This window comes from Leptonychotes weddellii, chromosome 7, assembly GCF_054177405.1.
Source record: "Leptonychotes weddellii isolate Sample4059 chromosome 7, ASM5417740v2, whole genome shotgun sequence".
NCBI classification, from domain to species: Eukaryota; Metazoa; Chordata; class Mammalia; order Carnivora; family Phocidae; genus Leptonychotes; species Leptonychotes weddellii.
The window spans coordinates 33356594-33376539 of record NC_138375.1 but is presented as its reverse complement, the minus strand read 5'-3'; the positions used below and the strand labels follow the sequence as shown (position 1 = coordinate 33376539).

Sequence of the window (19946 nt, the reverse complement as noted above, 5' to 3'; positions counted from 1 at the left end):
TGACCAGCCCAAAGGTCCCCCAAAACATTTAAGATAATCTTCAAGTGGTGGTGCCTGGCTAGTTCAGTCAGTGGAGTGTGTGACTCTTAATCTTGTGGTTGTAGGTTAGAGCCCCATGTTGGCTGTAAAAATTGCTTAAAAATAAAATCTTAAATACTCCTCAAGTGAAGTTGAAAGTCAGAAAAGTCTCATATCTCTGCTCAGAGTGATTAAAATAAACTTTTTTTTTAAAGATTTTATTTATTTATTTGACACAGAGAGAGAGACAGCGAGAGAGGGAACACAAGCAGTGAGAGTGGGAGAGGGAGAAGCACGCTTCCCGCCGATCAAGGAGCCCGATGCGGGGCTCGATCCCAGGACCCTGGGATCATGACCTGAGCTGAAGGCAGATGCTTAACGACTGAGCCACCCAGGCGCCCCTTAAAATAAACTTTTAATCCCCACAATCTTGGACAAGAATAAACAGCTAAAGATCACCCAACACCCAAGGAAAAGATTTCAAATGGAAAAAGAAACCAACAAAAATTATATTTAACAGCAGAATACTGTAGGATTTCTAATTACAGAAAATAAATCACACTTTCCTCGCTACTATTCAGTATGTTTTGATGAGTATGAGATTTTTTTTGTAATTTTTTCTCATCCTAGGATCTCCTTTCCTGTTCCCACATTTCCCCCTTTACTTTGATTTACTCTCTCTTTTTTTTTTTTTTTTAAAGATTTTATTTATTCATTTGAGACACAAAGATACACAGAGAAAGAGAGCATGAGCAGGGAGAGAGGCAGAGGGAGAGGTAGAAGCAGGCTCCCCGCTGAGCCAGGAGCCTGATGTGGGGCTTGATCCCAGGACCCTGGGATCATGACCTGAGCCAAAGGCAGACACTTAACTATCTGAGCCACCCAGGCACCCCTTTTCTCTCTCTCTTTTTTTTTTTTTGATTTACTCTCTTGATTTGGAGGAGGACTTTCTTCAGTAGCTTGCTGAGAAAAAGTATGGATGGGAGATAAATTTTTTGAGATAGTTCATACTTTAACATGTTTTTATTCTGTCCTCATATTTAGTTGACATTTCAACAGAGCCTACAACTCTAGGTTGGAAACATTTCCCTGCAGAATTTTGGAAGTGTTTCTCTTCTATTAAGAATGTCAAAGCCATTCTATTTTTTGACAAGTTCTATATCCCCTTCTATGGAACCTACAGGATTTTCTCCTTACCTACAGGATTTTCTCCTTATTCACAGTGTTCTGAAATTCCACAGTGATGTGCCTTGATATGAGTCTATTTTCATCCAACTGGGAATTTGGTGGAAACCTTCAGCTTGCATTTCCTTCAGTTTTAGTTAATTTTTGAATTATTTCATTGTTGATTTCCTCCCATTTTCTTTGTTCTATCTTTCTATTATTTGGATATTGGGCCTCCTGGACTAATCATATAATATTATCTTTTTTCTCTTCTTACAGCCATCTCTTTGTCCTTCTGCTTTACTTTCTGTGAGGTTTTCCTCAACTTTATTTTCCCAAACTTTTTCATTTCTTTAATCATGCTTTAAAATCTGATCTTTTTTCCCCTTAAATGTTCTTTCTCATAATAGCTTGTTCTTTTTTCATAGATGCAATATCATCTCTTAATCTAAGGATTTCTATGGTCATTTTCTATTGAAATTTCTTATCGTTGTATAATTTTTACTAAGTTATGTTTCTTCTGTTCTGGTTTCTCTTTCCATATTAAATCTTTTTCTTGGGTGTTTGGTGATTTTTTGTTATTTATAAGACTGTAGGGATTAAAAGTTTATTTTCATCATTCTGAGCAAATATATGGGACTTTTCTGATTTTCAGATTCATTTGAAGATTATCTTAAATCTTGGGGACCCTTGGCTTGGTCACATACACCTGAGAGTAAAGATAACAGCCAATTAGTAAAAAGATACAGGCTCCAGTTATGGATTGAATAAGTCATGGGACTAAAAGTTACAAGCATAAGGAATATAGTCAATGTATTATAATAGCTTTATGGTGACAGATGGCAGCTACATTTCTTGTGAGCACAGCATAATGTAGAGAGTTGTGAAATCACTATGTTGTACACCTGAAACTAATGTAACAGTGTGTATCAGCTATAGTTAAATTAAAAAAAAAAATTAAAAAGAAAAGAAAAAAAAAAGCGTTCTTAGCATCTAGCATTCAGTGTGTGTGTGGACACTGACCTTCCTATTTTCAGTAAAGTACCCATGCAGCCAGCTATACAGAGACAGAACGAACTCGTACAGTCGCACTGAGTCCCAATCAGGGCCGGACACCTGGTTTAATTCTCTATGGAGTCATCTTAAAATTAGTAATTTTTGAACAATGGATTTGCATTTTAGTTTTGCTCTGAGCCCCACAAATTAGGTGTCTAGTCCTGAGTACTCACACCCTCAAGTCTGCAGATCCAAGACTAAAGACCCTTAGTTTTCCTCTCTTCAGTTTTCTCCGAGGGTGGCAAAAGAGTCTTTGCCTAACAACGTACAAGTCAGGTGGGGGTCCAAGGATCTGTTTCTAAATTAAATTTTACACAATTCTCTTTATTCTAGCACTGCTTTTCACCCTTCCTTCCTCTCCCTCAAAAAGTAAGAGTGCCTAAATCTAGGTTTGCATGGGCACCAAGGTCACAGTATGTTGGCAGCTGATTTTTCTCTACCACTTCTATATGTGTTGGCCACAAAATCCATCAAAAAGGCTGTTCTTTATGAACAGTGAGATAGGGTCCTTCCCCTGAATGCTAAACTACATAGTGTGTCCAGTAGAGTACTCTGGTGCTAGCATGCCCCTTCATGGTATTGTGGGTATATAAGGGGAGGTATTGGACACTTGTGCCTTTCTTTCTGGTGATCACATCCATTATAAGTTTTGCCAATAAAATCTGTTTCTTAATTCATTAGAGTGACTTGGTAGCATTTATTCCAAGCTCCAATGCACAAGGCACAGCTTGCAAATTGGATGCATTTTGCACAAAATTACCTCAAGAAAAAAAATACCACTATTGTGCAATCTATAACAATAGTAGCAATAACAACAAAATCACTACAACAAACATCCACATATTTTGTTTTATGGTTTGCAATACTGCCAAGACATTTATTTTTATCTTTACAACATTGGCAGATATGTACTATTTCCCTGTTTTATAGGAAAGGAAACTGAACTTTGGAGTGGCGATTATTTCTAAATTCACAAAAAGATTAAATGGTAGTGCTGTGACTCAAAACCACGGCCTTCAAATATTCTTTTAACCAGTATGAATCAGCAAGCTTGTCTCATCCACACACAGAGGTTTCTTTTTTTCACATACATCTCCATTTTTGCTAATTTTCTACACTGAGAAGAACTAAACCTTCTGCGTTTCCCTTTTGGTCAAAAGTTCCTTAACAAACAAAACCTACGTTTATTAGCTAAACACTCTCCTGAGCAACCATTAATCTTCCAGAATGCATACAAAGCTGCTTTGTATCAGAACCCAAACCCAGAGTTACTACTTATTGATATCGCCCATCTTCAAAAAGACATTTATAGAACACATAACATGTTGTTGATCCTAAAATAGAGTATGCCTTCTCTGCATATTTTATTCTAAAATAAAAGATGGCTGAAAATGACAGGAAGATAAGTCATAATTATTACTATAAATTTACGTAATAATTTTACATTTGTAGAGATTAACATTTATATTAACATAAATTTCAAACATAAAAAAGAGAAAGCAGAAAATACTAGAAGAAAACATAGGATGACTTTATTTTTTTCTTAAAACAATGAAGGCTTTTTTAAGAAGACTTTTTAAACAGACAAAAGCCATTTTTTAAAAAGACTGGTTAGGGGTGCCTGAGTGGCTCAGTCATTAAGTGTCTGCCTTCGGCTCAGGTCATGATCCCAGGGTCCTGGGATCAAGCCCCACATCGGGCTCCCTGCTTGGTGGGAAGCCTGCTTCTCCCACAAATAATTTTTGGTGATAATGTCACAAGACAAAAGGCATACTGGGAAAAGTTATTACCAAAAACTAAATAGATAGTGACAAATGATGGAAGCAGGTTTGGATTCTCCTGAGGCTTCTGTCCTCACATGGCCTTTTCTGTGTGTGTGTGTGCGCGCGTGCTTCCTTTGGTGTCTCTTCCTCCTTTTTTTTTTAAATGTAGGCTCCATGCCCAGCGTGGAGCCCAACATGGGGCTTGAACTCATGACCCTGATATCAAGACCTGAGCTGAGTTCAAGAGTCGGATACTTAACCAACTGAGATACCCAGGTGCCCCTCTTCTTCTTATAAGGGTACATATTGGATTAGGTCCAAGAGTAGTCATATTAGATCCTGTGCCTACCCATATGACCTCATTTAACCTTAATTACCTCTTTACAGGCTTATCTCCAAATACAGTTACAATCTAAGCTACTGAGGGTTAGAGCTTCAATGTATGCATTGGGTGGGTGCGGGGGAATACAATTCAGTCTATTACACCTTTGATCTGGCAATGGCATCCTTTTCCCTCCCTATCAACTTATTTCTGGTGCCAAGTGACCATAGGGTATCAGCATTTGGTCTCTGATTCTTCACCTTTATGTCAGGATGCCCAGAGAGTCGATTTAGTCACAGGGCTAGTTGAGTCACACAGCAAAAAGTCTGTAGACCTTTTAAGCCATTTCTGACTGGTGGCTATAAGCAATAACTTGGCCCTATACCTATACCAAAGGGACTGTAAAACACAAAACTATATTATAATAAATCCCTATGAAATGTATCCTTAACTCCACTTCCTCTTAGCAGGATCCCCAAAAACGTTCACAGCATGCCATCTGACATGTGGGAAAGTGAGATGCAAGAGCAGTTGGAGTAGAAGTAAATGGTCATATTAAATAATTCCAGTTAAAATGTTTACTTTAGCAAATTTTACAAAGACATATGTTAAATGAACATACTACTAGTTCCTGTCCCAGAGCCTTAGAATGTGCATCTGTACCAGTCAGGGATCCAACTTCCCCTCCTAATGAGATGGGCCTCTTTCTGTGTTGAATGGGGTACCTGCATTTGAAGTGAGTACATGGTGTATTAAGTTGGGGAGCATCTGCTTTTGTTTTAAAGAATAAGTATGAAGAAAGGTTGCCTGTCATAGTGGGGAGGACTGGAGTGGATATTCTTGCCATATTTTGAAAACCCTTTGATATTTGGGGAGATTTTCACATTACGAATCCTGCCTTTTCCCTTCGAGGTCAGAACTCAATCACTCAGCTTCTCTTGAGGCTAGCAGTCAGGCATGCTCTCTAGCCTTGGACGCTCCCGGCGGGGTAGGGTGGGGTGGGGGGGGGGTTTGGGTGGGGGATGGCCTTGCCTGAGGCTCCAAGAAGAGACTCAAAAATCTAGCACCTGGCTGCTGCTCTTTGGCCTTTCCCCATGTCATCTCACTGTTTCTGTCTCTCTATGTGGTTTGGGTTTCTCATGGCATGTTGATCTCAAGGTAGTCCTACTTCTTTCCTGGCAGCTGTCTTGTAAGAACAAGGAGGAAGGAAGTGGATGCTCTTGTGGTTTGGTTCAGGAAACTCACAATGTTACTGTTGCAATATTCGATAGGTCAGAGAGGTCACAGAGACCACCCAGCTTGAAGAGAGGAGCCACAGGGCCCTCTTTCCCCTTCATGATAAGGACAGTGTCAATGTATTTGTGGCCATATTTAACTCGTCATGCAAGGAGAGGTCAATTTGGACTAGAAAGGTCAGAAAAAGCCATACAAGGAAGGTATCATATAAGCTGGTTTTAAAGAATACAGAACATTTGAAACAATGAAGTGAAGTTGGGATAAGGACAAAAATACTAAATATCTAAAAATAAAACAGTTAACAATGGGGAGAACACGTTCAAAATGCTTAGCAAACCAAGAATTATGGTTCTTTCTCAATTTATTTTGCTGCAACAACAAAAGCGACAGTGGGAATTAGCCTCAGCTTGGGCAAGTCACTTTTCCCTAATTCATGAACACGTTGATTCAACTGAGATGATTTTTCTTTAAATGAGGTCAACTTACTTGAAGTAAAGTGAATCTGAGCTTATAGGACCAACTGGGGAAGGTCAGTCAGTGTTCAGCTTGTTTGGAGAAGTGCTCATTGTTAAAACTCAGAAGGTATAGACAAATGATTGTAGTTAATCCTGAGACAGGATGAAGGGCAGCAAGACAGGGGTATGATTTAGCAACCATCAATCAGAGAATATGGGTTTAGCAAGTCTGGTTATGGTCCTAAGAGAGTCATGATGTAAAATGTTAATCTTACAGGGTCTCTTATAAGGCTTTGTTCAGAAAGGGTTAATCATCATAACCATAATTTTCTCACTGAGAAGAGGCTTTCCTGAGATTTGTAGTTCATAGATAAACAGTTCTCTAGATGAGTGTGTGTGTGCATGTACATACTTCTTGCAGTACATGCAACCTGTTCTGAACCCAGTGCCTGACACTTGGCGGATACTTAGTATTAATTAGATATTACTATGCTTAATGAATTGTATTACTCATATTCTCTTAACACCAATTTAAAAATCTACATCCCTCTGAAATTTCCCCTATATAATATTAAACCGGAAACAGGCATATTTTAGTAATGGCTACCAATTAAAAATTAACCATTCCTCTGTGAAGTGAGCATAGCTCTTGTTTAGCACTTCGGTTTTCAAAATTTGTCTGACATTTTCTTTCAATTTTATTTTCTTTTTAAGATTTTATTTATTTGAGAAGAGAGTGAGTGAGAGAGAGCACAAGCGGGGCATGGTGGGGGGGGGGGTGGGCGAGGGGAGGTAACAGAGGAAGAGGCAGAAGCAGACTCCGCTGCTAAGCAGAGAGCCCTACGCAGGGCTGGATCCAAGGACCGCGGGATCATGACCTGAGCAGAAAGCAGCTGCTTAGCCAAAATGAGCCACTCAGGCTTTTTTTTTTTTTTGACACTGATATGTAATGAATTTATGAATATCAAACCTGGCATTCTAAAAACAAAGGGAGAGAGTACAAGACTTAGGAGAAATGCTTTAAAAAAATCTTTTAATGTGTTATAACACCCTGGAGAATCATCAGATCTTACTGCTCTTTTATGTTAGAACATAGATTTCTCCTCCCCTCTCCGATAGCTTTTAGTTTTATTTGGTCGGGAGCACTGAAAATTCCAAGCTACAGCCTTGCGTGGTAGGAGACAGCATTATTTTAAACAGTGTTCGAGTTTGAAGGTCAACAGGCTTGTGCCGTTTACACAGTTATCTACTTTGGGTAGTTTTTGTTTCTTGACCTCTAGGTGGCTCCTTAAAAGCTATGAGGCTAAGCAAACAATAGGAAAAGAAAACAGACACTGTGGGGCCTTGGGACTCCGAAGCCTTAATCTAGAGAGAACCGGTTAAGCCTTCAGAGACTGGAGGGGAAGGTGTGTGCGTTTGGTACGGAGAGCGGAGAAAGAGCCGTCCAGGATTCAGGGCAGCCGGATAGCGCCTTCCACCTGCGCAAGCATAAATCTCCTTAGTAACCCCGGGATGTCCCGGGGCGGGGGGGGGCGAAAAGTGTTTTCCATCCTCTCATCTGTCCCATCAGAGTGAATAAGTGAACCTTGCTTCAGACGAACTGCAAAGAATAGTCTGCAGACATACATATGTATGCACACACATTAGGAGTTTCAAGCTCTCCTGCAGGAGACGAGCTGGACATCACCTGCCGCGTCCTTAGCAAGCTCCCGCCCAGACCTGCTAGAGCCGGGAGGGCGGAGGCAGGAGACGATGCGCCGCGGAGGTGGCTACTGCACATCCGGGCGCGGCCGCTGCGGTCAGCGTGCTGCATAATTGATGGAGGACTGGGTGCAGTCCTGGGTCGGCTTCGGGCGCCGTGAGAGCGTCTCAGGGGAGGAGGGCAGGGCGGCCGGGCCCCTCCCACTCTGCCTTTTGTCGCGTGTCCCGCCCCCGGGACAGGCAGCAGGCGCCGGGCCACCGGCGAGTGTGCGCAGAAACTTCGGCCACCTACGGCGGTGCGCGAGGAGCGCGGCTGACCCGCCGGCGCCATGCGCGCCTTGCCTGGCCTGCGGGGACTCTGGGGGCCGCCGCCGCTGCAGCTGCCGCTGCTCCTCCTATGCCTCCTCGCGGCCGTACGCCGGGGCTGGGCGGACGGCAATACCACAGGTGCGAAGGCTACAGGGCCGAGTTGGGGGGGGACGCGCGAGGCTGGGTCCCGGTAGGCTGAGGGCTTGGCCGATGCGCCGGGGCAGGGTTGGTGTGGAGAGGCGCGGGGAGGCTGGCGACGGCGGGTGGCCAGCGGCGGCCGCCTCCTCCCATTGGCTAGGCTTGGGTTGTCTCAGCTGGACGAGGAGACTGGAGCGGGTGGGGCTTCTCCGCTCCAGGGATGGAATCTGCAACCAAGAGCGCCCCGCGAGTCGGGGGCGTTGGTAGTAGGGCAGTGTCTGGGTGTTCCAAGGGCGAGGGCGGCAGGGTGTGAGGGTGCCGGCGGGAGCAAGGTAGCGACTCGGTTTCCGCAAAAGCGGCAGGATTTCGGAAAGCCACATTCTCCAAGGCCAGCTGCCTTCGCTTGAATTGATAGTAGGTTTAAATATCACCTCCCTGCCTGGCAGGTGGGTTGGCTTTGCTTTGAGGATGTTTTTTACAACTGAGTTGAAATAACAGCAAACCACAACCAACTAACGAACCGAAGCCCACAACTCATTGGATATTGTGTGTCCGTGTGTGTGTGTCTTTTTTTTACATACACCGTGGTCTTTGAAAGCGAATTTTTTGTGGTTATTGTTTTGATTGTTTAAGAAACTTTGAAAGAGGGATCTATGTGCGAAACATTACCAAAACCAACACCAAATTTGCCATTTTAGCTTCACCTGTTTATAATTACCTTTTATGTTGAAAGTATCTCAATCCAACCTACTTTCTAATTCAGGTTTTTGTGTTAACATATTCAACGTGTTAGCTAATTAGGACAGTGGACTGCCAATCAGGTTAGCAAATAGTGCCTATCAGCAACTAAAATTAAGATATTCTACACAAGATCTTCAAACTTTCATAGGAATTCACTTTTATGAACTTATAGCATGTAGAGTTTTTGTAACATAAAGATGGTAAGATAATCCAAAGGATAGGATTATTCCATTTTTACAACTGTCCTTTAAAAGGCCTAGTTGTTAACATCTTGGACAAAACATTTTGGGTTACTTCAGTTTCTAAATTTCCTTGTCCCACTTCCTAGCCACATACCTCTTTTTCATTCATACTACTTACAAAGAATGGTCAAGGACTTGGGGCTATTTCTAGATTCACTCCTCTTTCACTTAAGACTGTTGCAGCTCTGAGGACCATTGCATTCTGGGTGAGTTCTAGAACTGGGGTTCTCCAGTTGGTTCTATGTTGGAATTATCTGGGAGCTTTAACAGCTGGATCCTGCCCTCAAAATTTTTGATTCAGTTGGCCAGGGATTTAGCCTGAACATCAGGTATTTTGAAAGCGCCCGTGTGATTTTAGTCACGTGATCCTAAGCGGGTTGAATACCACTGCTTTCAAATTATAATGGCCCAGAGAGTGCACATTGTGTGAATATCTATACTGTTGGTAGCTGGGAGTCAGGTTTAAACTGACATTCAGAGCAGACTTCTAAAGAAAAAAGTAGGGAAGAAATGAAAGTGGAATAAATTAGCAAAGTTGTAAATAAATGGGATGATGTATGTAGGTATGGCAAGTGTCTGTATGTGTATACAGTGTCAGTCGGGCCTTTTAGCTCCACTTAAGTTAAAATTGTAGGGGTGCCTGAGTGGCTCAGTCGTTAAGCATCTGCCATCGGCTCAGGTCATGATCCCAGGGTCCTGGGATCAAGCCCCACATCGGGCTCCCTGCTCCGCGGGGGGCCTACTTCTCCCTCTCCCACTCCCCCTGCTTGTGTTCCCTCTCTCCCTGTGTCTCTCTCTGTCAAATAAATAAAATCTTAAAAAAAAAAAATTGTAGAATGATGTGCTGTATGAAAGTTATGAAGTTAGCATCTCATTTTAAGGCAGAATTAAAAATTGTGAAGCAAACTTATTTTATAGACTCTGTATGGAGCTCTGTGAGATTCAGTTTCCTCTTTGCTAAAGGCTATTATGAAGTTTACTGGGTATTTTTTATCTAGGTGCTTTGAACTACTTGGAAGTAGGTGTTCTATAAGCCTAAGACTTTGGGCCAAATTTTAATAATAAAAATGTTATAATTTATCATCTTTACTGTATAACAACTATGTGCCAGGCATTGCACTGTGCGGTATATAACCCTATGGGTTAGCTTTTATTGTCCCTGAGTTTCAGATGAGGACATTGGAATTTAGAGATATTAAATAATGGTCCAATTATATATAATTACTTAAGTAGTAGAGCTAGAAACTTAGCATTGTTCAGTCTGACTTCAATGCTTGTTTTCTTTATTTTTTTATATTTTTAAGTAAGCTCTGAGCCCAACATGGGGCTTGAACTCATGACCCTGAGATCAAGGGTTGTTTGCTCTATGGACTGAGACAGCCAGGCGCCCCCTCCAATGCCTGTTTTCTTAAACACAATACACAGTTGTCTCTCTGAGACAACTGGGTATGTCTTTGAAAGTTTGGAACCACTGACAGAGCACGCTGTATGGATCTAAATGCTTGGTTGGAGCTGAAGGGCATACTAACACACTTGGAGTTCTCAAAGTTAGGCACAGGGACTCACCTTAATTCTTTTAAGCTGTTTCAATTACATAAGAAAGGTAAAGTAACTTTATAAAAGCAAATATTAGATAAATGGGAATATTTAAACATCATTATTATTACTCTTAAGTAGAACAAATTGAGGGAAGGGGTCGTGTTTATCTTCTGAAAAATGTGTTTGCAGGGGAATCATTTGAAATGATCGTTGTAAGCTTCTGGAGGACATTGCTTATATACACTCTTGATCAACCACCTTCCTTTCTAGAGACACTCCCCATCCCACATACATACACAGCCACTGCCTAGCAATAAATATTTGTGAGAACAAATATTATTCAAGCACCCACACACTCTTAACATTGTGTTAGTCTGTGTCTAAGCAGAAAACTTTAGCGGTGTTTTAGCAGTTTCAAGTCATTTACATTGTTTAAAGGAACAGATTATAACCTTATCTTTAATGGAGTTATATCTGATGCATCAAAATTGTGACTCTAAATTATCACATTTAAAATAATATACACATTTGTTAAGAATTGGTTCAATTGGCTCTTCCTCTTCCTGTTCTTTTGTCCCCACCTCTTGTCTCCATCTCCTTCTCTTCCTTCTGGGAATGGGTCTTATAGTCATTAGGTTGGGGAGTGCAGGGAGGCAACCTCCCTTGTTGGAGGAAGCCAGAGGGTCCCAGATCAGGGAATTAGAGGCTGAGCCACGTCCTGAGGGCATCCAGGTAGGGGCATGGCCTCATGTGGAGTCTTAGAGCCTGAGCACAGTGAGGTGGGTCCTCCTGCAGAGGGTGGGGGGCCCTAGATCTCAGCCTCTGAGCTGAGCAGAGTGACAGGGGCTTCTACACAGGGGCAGCCTGATCCTGATCAGAGGGTGTGGGTTAAGCATGCAGAAGAGCAAGCAGTGGAGGATGTCAGAGCCTGAGTGGGTGTGGAAGACATTTCTTTGGGGTCAAGAGTGGCAGTGACAGTGGGATATTAGCTGCATACAGGGAGACTGAGCAAGTAAGTAAAGCTAGTAAGGATAATAGGATCCAGGTTTTTCTCTAGAGAAGAAGGAAATAAAGGAAAAACTAGAGTGAAGCTTGTGGTGTTGGATTGCGATTGACAGCACTGGCATAAATTCATGACTACAGATCTGTCATGATCTATCTTTCATGTCTCTATATAAACAGATATAAATGTGTATATGTGTAAATATATGTATAATGCATACATGTCACATATATTTACATATATGTGTGTGTATGGATATACATGCACATATTAGCTCTGCCCACTGAGGTGGAGCAGTGATTTCCCAATAGTGACGAGTCAGATCTTGATCTTGATCTACGTACCATTCTTTACTAATGGTAACTGGGACTTCCTGGAGAAATGGCTGATTTTATGAATAGGGAGGAGAAAGTATAAGACAAGCCCTGAACCTCTTGTGCCAGAGAGCAATGAAGTGCTCAAAGAATGATGGGCCATGTCAAAAGGATACAAAAGCCAGAGGGCTCCCACTGAACAAATCTAGGACAAATTGAGCATCAACATAAATAATAATACTAATGGACTTGTATCCATTAGTATCCACTGAATAATGCCCATTGAATAATACAGGTATTCATAAGTACATGCCGATATAAATTAATTAAATGAATCAATTAAAAGTTTGATGAGGCACAAAATACTACATAGTTTTAAAGTAAGTTCCCACAAATCTCATAAAGTAGTATTCATGAAAAGAGAAAAAGAACGACTTTATCATGGAGAAGCCTGGCAGATACCTCTTTAAACAAATGATCAAAGTAAAAACCATCAGCAAAGAGAGGAATAAAAATTATGGGCCATCTAATAGTATGCAATGAGAAGAACACAATATCACCTCTGTGATATATTTGCCAAAGGTCTACTCCAAATCAAATTATATTACAAAATAATCATACGGGATCTCTACTGGTCATAAGAGTCAAGAATGACTAAAGCTGAGACAGAGTGAAGGAGAATAGAAGGGACATGGTAGCTGAGGGCAACATGTAATTCTGGACTGCAACCTTGGGCTGAAAAGTACATCTTCAGGACTTTTGTTGAAACTTCGATGAGGTGTGGGATGAGATGGTAATGCATAAATGTCAATTTCCCAACTTTAATGGCCATATTGAGATGAAGTGGAGGGGGGGTAGGTCTTTCTGGGAATGTACAGTCATGTTTTAGACGGGAATGAGTCATCAGGTCAGCAGCTTATTCTCAGGTGGTTCAGGGGAAGAATTCTTTATTCTGTACTCAAAATTCTTTTGTTTGAGATCTTTTGAAAAGAAGCAAAAAGAATTTCAACTCTTTCTGAGAAAGCTTTACTTAACCTAGACATTAAGCCATAATGAGAGTTGAGAAACTGTCATCAGTTTTATGTAATTAAGTACCGTTTTCCAAAGGAGTATTTGTCCTCAAACAGATTATAAGTGTGAAGACTATTTGTCCTGGATTGTACTCTTTTGAAATTACTTTTGTATCATTGGTCTCCCATATTTCACAATATAATGTGAACTGTAGAAATAAACAACTAGGACACACAGTGACGTAGAAGGAAAAAAACCTGGGTGGCTCAGTCAGTGGAGCGTGCGATTCTTGATCTCAAGATTGTGAGTTCAAGCCCCATGCTGGGTATAGAGATTACTTAAAATAAAATCTTAAAAAGAAAAGAAAATAAAAAAAGAAAAAACCTCACAACGTTTTATTAAAAATAAAACCCCCTACTCCTAATAAAACATAGTCACTGTTCACGCATAATAAAATATCTTAAATAACATATTGTCAGTGTAGAAATAATAGATATTATCTTTGAAAATGGTGTTATTCTTTTAACTGAAAATAACATTTTTCTGCAATTTTTAAAGTTGTGATTATATCATTACTAATGTATCTCTACTCCCAAGACAGAATCTTTTTTTATAGCCTTATAATGACATAGTTCTGAGATCCTGAAAGGGAATTTAGATATCTCATTTGATTGATCTTGAAGCCCAAAGTGCTTTCATGTTGTAGCCAAGAGTCTGGAGCTAGCTAATAGCTATCACAGATTTCCTGGTTTGCATTTCAAAACTCCATCCAGCACTTAGTGCCTTTCCGTAAAAGGTTCTCAAAATAGGCCCCTGACAAAGGTGGGGCTGGCATGAAAGGGTGACAAGAAATGTTCTTGCTTTAAAATACCTACACCTAAAGTATATAGAACAGGACCTCGGGGCCACAGGGCCTTTTGAAGATTATTAAAAATCATCCCACTGAAGAATCAGAGTTGAGGATGTACCTGCTTTGAAATCAGGGTTTCTCAACCTTGGCATTATTGACACCTGGGGCTGGATAATTCTCTGTCGTGGGGTTTTGTCATTGCAGAATGCTTCGCAGCATCTCTGGCCTCTCCTATGTAGTGGGTGTGTTGTGTCTCCAAAAAAGTTATGTCTGAGTCCTGACTGTGTGTACCCACGAAAGTGATTATTTGAGAGGAGGGTCTTTGCAGATGTAATCAAGTTAAAATGAGGTCATACTAGATTAGGATAGACCCTTAACCCAATGACTGTGGTCTTTATGAAAGAAACGAGGGAGATTTGGATACAGAGACAGACACACTCAGAGGGAAGATGGAGCCAGAGACGGGAGCCATGCAGCTACAAGCCACGGAATGCTGAGGGTTGCTGGCACCCACCAAGGCTAGAAGAAGCAAGGAGGGATTCTTCCCCAGAGCCTTCAGAGGGGGCAAAGCCCTGCACCTTGATTTCAGGCTTCTAGCCTCCAGAACTATGAGAGAATAAACTTCTCTTGTTTTAAGCTGCCACATTTGTGGTAATTTTTTTTCTGGCAGCCCTAGGAAACGACTGTAACCTATTAGATACAAGTAGTAACCTTCTCCAAGTTGTGACATTCAAATGCCTCCGGACATTGCTAAATGTCCTGTGGAGGACAAAAGTCAGCCCCAGTTGAGAACCACTAAACAGAATCTAAGTCTTATCCAAGAATAATCTAGTGGGTGAAACATCTGAAAAACCCACAGTCTTCAGAAAGAGCAGGAATCCTAGTCAGACCTTTGGGGTTTTATTTTTTAAGAGTTTTATTTGGCAGGGTGCCTGGGTGGCTCAGTCGGTTAAGCGGCTGACTTTGGCTCAGGTTATGATCCCAGGGTTCTGGGATCGAGTCCCGCATCGGGCTCCCTGCTCAGTGGGGAGCCTGCTTTTCCCTCTGCCTGCCACTCCCTCTGCTTGTGCTCTCTCCATCTCTCTTTCTGTGTCAAATAAATAAATAAAATCTTAAAAAAAAAAGAGTTTTATTTGGCCTAAGATTTACTGTTAACATATCTTAATGACCGTTTAGAGGTAGTTTAAAACGAGTTTTTATACCACCCTTCGAAATGTATTTTATTGCAATAATCCTATTTCAAAGAAAAGATCAATTTGTTTATATTTCAATATGACCAAGGTTTAAAACCAGTTTTACAAGGCTTTGTAAAAGTGCACACTGTTCTTGTTATTAGGCTTTTTAATTGTTCTTGAGGTTTTTTGGTTGTTGGTCTAAAAATGGCCTTTTTTTTTTTTTAAGAGAGAGTGTGTGTGTGCATGTGCCCAAGTGGAGTGAGGGGCGGGGCAGAGGAGGAGGGAGAGGGAGAATCTTAAGCAGGCTCCGTGCCCAGCACAGAGCCCAACGCACGGCTCGATCTCACAACCCTGAGATCATGACCTGAGCCGAAATCAAGAGTAGGACGCTTAACCGATTGAGCCACCCAGGCGCCCCTAAAAATGGTCTTTTTGCCCAATGGTTCTAATTCTATGTAGAAAAAATATGAGCTTCCTGTTTGTTTTTTTAATCTGTCCCTGACTTAGAAAGTCTGACTTATAAATGTCCCCATCAGGAATTTATTTTCTTGCCAAACCTTCTTTTCTCTTTTCTTGACAAACTCCCTGTGGATTATAGTGTCTGGGAATCAAGATAGCCTCATTCTCCCCTTCTCTTCTTTCTACTGTTGCCATTACAGACAGGATAGGAATACTGTATTTCTAGATTCCAGAAGTAGAACTCTGAAAGCACTGTTTATTAGAAATATTTGTACTTGGATATTTTAATGCTACAGTTTAGCCGTATCATGGCTTAAATCGCTTTTACAATTTGGCATGGGATCTTGTGGTTATATATAGCATTGCTTCCATGAGGAAATATATTCTGAATTCCAAATCTCTGTTTTCTAAATAGTATATATTATCCTAAATAGTATATATTATCCACTCCTAAGTTATAGTGTTTTTGTAATTGGGCTGCACATTCATAATGCTGTGTATAAGAATGCTAAAATTAAGATTTATTAAAAACATTGTTAATTCTGCATATTGATAGCAATCAGTGCATTATATGGGGGAGAGAGAAAAAGAGAGAGAGTGATATTTATCCTAATAATAGCTTTTACTTACACCTTTTTCTAAATGAAGTCTAGACCCTTCCAAAATCATAAAATATAATAAAGATGTTTGGGGGGAATTTAGAGAAAATGCTTATTCTTAAACAGAGGTATGATTGAACTTATTTTCCCATTTAGAGAAAAGTAAATCTAGAGACCCAAGGCAGTGTTCTAGTGTTACTTATCCTCTTTTTTTTTTCTTCCCAATTTACTTCAATTAAAATGGAGCTCCAGAATTAAATATGTAAAAATGTTACATTAATATTTTTTTTTTTAAGATTTTATTTTTATTTATTTGACAGAGAGAGACACAGAGAGAGAGGGAACACAAGCAGGGGGAGTGGGAGAGGGAGAAGCAGGCTTCCCGCTGAGCAGGGAGCCCGATGCGGGGCTCGATCCCAGGACCCTGGGATCATGACCTGAGCCGAAGGCAGACGCTTAACGACTGAGCCACCCAGGTGCCCCGTTACATTAATATTTTAAGTAGAAATTATAGCATGTTTATTTCTTTTAAAAATTTTAATAGCATAAATTATAAACCCATCTAGCAATGTCTATTTTAAAATGTAGTATGTGAAAGATATTTAAGTAGAGACTATTTTGCTATTTCACATGAACTAGTAATAGGTGAAAATTAGGTTGTTATTCAGCTCTTTGATGCGACACCCTCATGGCCCATCGCCCCTGCAGAGGGAGGAAAATCTTTAATCTTTAGAAAAACTATTAGATGTTACTCTTTTATGTGGCAGTTTTGCCACTGACTGTAAGAGAAGGCTGGGTGGAAAGTTTCCCGCAATGATTAAGAGAGGGGTGAGTGTGATAACTTGAGGAATGTATGCTATGATCTTGACACCATCACTCAATATTAGACTCTTCTGATCCTCCCTCTCTTCTCCATGAAATGAAACCCCAAGTAACAAGACAGGCAGAACTTGGATTAGGATCCCAAATTCCTGCCTCTCCATTTTGTGTTTCTTTTCGTGACAGCCTAATCCTTTCGGGGATGTATTCAAACCACATCTTCCTGACTCTCCTGCCAATTTCCTTTTAAACACCAATCTCCGCCTCCTGCCAGTTGTCCTCGTACGGAAAGCAATAAAGTTTACATTCCCACTTCTTTGATTAAAATATATATATATATATTTTATATCTTGGCCAAGCAAAGAACTTCTCACTTTTATATTCTAGTACCTTCCGTAGACGGCCCTGCTTTTTCTACTCAAGACGTTTGTATACATTGCCTCTTGAAGGGACTTTTCCCGAAGGCAAAAAAAATCACAAGAGTGACACATGTTCTTTTGCACTTGGGGCTTGTTCAGTGGAATCTGGAGCCTGATCAAGATAAATGCTTTAGAGGGGATATGAAGTTAGGGGACAGGTCGTGGCTGGTTTATGGATGTCTGTGTTTTTAATATATGGATTGGCGGTGGGAAGTGGTCATAACAGCTAGTATATTCTGGAGCTACCCAAACTTTCCTCCTCTGAAGCTTGGCTTTTCTTTTCCCTCCTATTCCGTCAGCTTCTGTAAGCTTAGATTTTGCCCAGGCCAAGTCTGGACCTCTCTTCTTTTCTCCTAATACAAGTACGCTCTCCCATCCAGTCCTGATATTGAGAAATGGCAAAATAACCCCAGCCCCTGAGCTCATCTCTGTGACATTGTTTCCACCTCTGTTCCACCTTCAGAGTCTCTCAAAGATGTAAATCAGGGGGCGCCTGGGTGGCTCAGTTGTTAAGCGTCTGCCTTCGGCTCAGGTCATGATCCCAGGGTCCTGGGATCCAGTCCCGCATCGGGCTCCCTGCTCCATGGGTAGCCTGCTTCTCCCTCTCCCACTCCCCCTGCTTGTGTTCCCTCTCTCGCTGTGTCTCTGTCAAATACATAAATAAAATCTTAAAAAAAAAAGATGTAAATCAGGCTTCATCCTCTGCTGCTCACCTGCCAAGTTGGAAAATACATGGGCTAGTTATAGTCAATACTGTGAATGGGTGGAACTCTGAAATTTTAATGACTTTCAGTTACAGATTGTGGGCCTAAATTGATATTATTATGATCCATGTGGCCCTGTAGGGACCAAGTTTACTCAGCTTCATACTCCTTACCAGCATCAAGCATGTATCAGATGCTCTCTCTATATTCCCTTATTTAAATAAAATAAGAAGGAATAAAACACCTTTTTTCAGCTTATGTCACTTTCTTATTGCTGTTGATAGTGTGAATACTACTAATAATATGAATAAATGATATTAGACCATCTTGAAGGATTATGGGCTTGTTTTAGGCATAAAGAGTGTGATGAGAACCCTTACAATTATATTCAGCTCTGCAGTAGGCTAGGCCAAGAAAAGAGAACTCCTTAGCAAGGAAACAAAGATATCAAAGCTTATGTTTTGCAAGTTTCACAGAACGGATGATGTAGAACAGTTCATTCCTTCCCATCCGCACCCTCCTGGCTTCCTATCTGTAAGTCAATAGCATCTGCTTTCATCTTCCTGAGATATTTCCTCTTAAATACAACCTCTAAGTGAGCTATGCCCAAGAATGGAAAAACAACTTTTTTCATTAGAAAAAGAATGTTGATAGGAACCTTTTTGGCTGTGTGTGTATGTGTGTGTGCATGTGTGCATGCATGTGTGTGTGAGAGAGAGAGAGACAGAGAGAGAGACAGAGAGAGATGGAGACAGAAAGAATATGAATGAATGAATATTAGATGTGAGTGGAAGAAATGTTCTGTATTCTTGATAGCCCGGTGAGAAACTCAGGGCATATTTTCCTGTGTAATCACTGTCAGAGGGTGCTATGATTTACATATTAAATTCATTAAAGGATTACTTTATGAGAAAGTGCACTCCACCTTCCAAAGCTGCTTTAGAAGTGATCAAGCCTTTGGAACACAGCTTACTGGAGAGCGAGGTTCTGCTAGGTAGATATTTTTATTAGGCAATATTATAAAAGCTGTGCATAAGCTGAGGCAACAAAGGTGATCACTAACTTTGATAATATTTTTCATACACATAAGAAAAGAACTGGAAATCTAATTTTGCACTAGGAGTAAGTTTCTGAGCAGAGTATTAAGAAAGTGAAATAAAAAAGGCTCAGGTTTAATTTAACTGAATGAGAATGAGAAGTTTTAAGAATGCAGCCAAGACTACAGTCATAAGCCTTTTCCCCTTTTCTGACTTACTTGATAGAGTTGGGGTGGTGTTTATGGGAGGTAGGTTCTGGTGCCTCACAGTCAAAGAACAGTAGCCAGTGTACAAAAAAAAAAAAAAAAGAAGAAGAAGAAGAAGCAGTTTTGAGGAGAGTGGGAGGGAGGAAATGGAAACTTTTTTTTTTCAGTAAAGGTTTTGAAAAGATGAGAGAAGCGACAGAGGAGAACCACAAGTCAGTATGGTAGAGGGTAGCCCAGTCTGTAACTGTAGCTGGAAAACAGCAGAAACTCTCACTGTGCAGCCATTTTCTCTTCTCTCTCCTCGTTTTATGCCCTTTATTATGGTCTCTCTGTCTCTCTTTGTTCACTCATCTTCTTTCTGCCTCTTCATGTCTTTTTCCTGGCACTCTTATTTAATTCTTCAGTGTCTTCATTTATGTTTTATAAACTACAAATGGTAGGATAACAAAATAATTTTTTTAAGCTACTTGATGTAAATCAGGGATTTTTCAGTAAAGAAAAGAACATAGAAAAAGTTGGAAATGTGGTCGCATTTAATAGCCCAATATATGTCTGAATATCTGTGAATGTATGAGATCTAGTTCCTCAGCTTCCTGAAAACATTACTTTTCACGAATAGTATACAATATAGCATTTCAGCTGCTACAAACTAGCTTGTAGTCATTT

At 40.7% G+C, this 19946-nt stretch overlaps 1 protein-coding gene across 1 annotated transcript in view; it reads left to right on the top strand.

Moving 5' to 3' along the window:
• The first annotated feature begins 7963 nt into the window (after positions 1–7963).
• Positions 7964–19946, top strand: part of EMB (embigin) — a 42077-nt gene continuing 30094 nt past the window's right edge. The window contains exon 1 of the mRNA XM_031038395.2: positions 7964–8162. Coding sequence (XP_030894255.1) covers positions 8045–8162 — 118 coding nt within the window. The 5' untranslated portion in view covers positions 7964–8044. The remainder of the gene's footprint in view (positions 8163–19946) is intronic.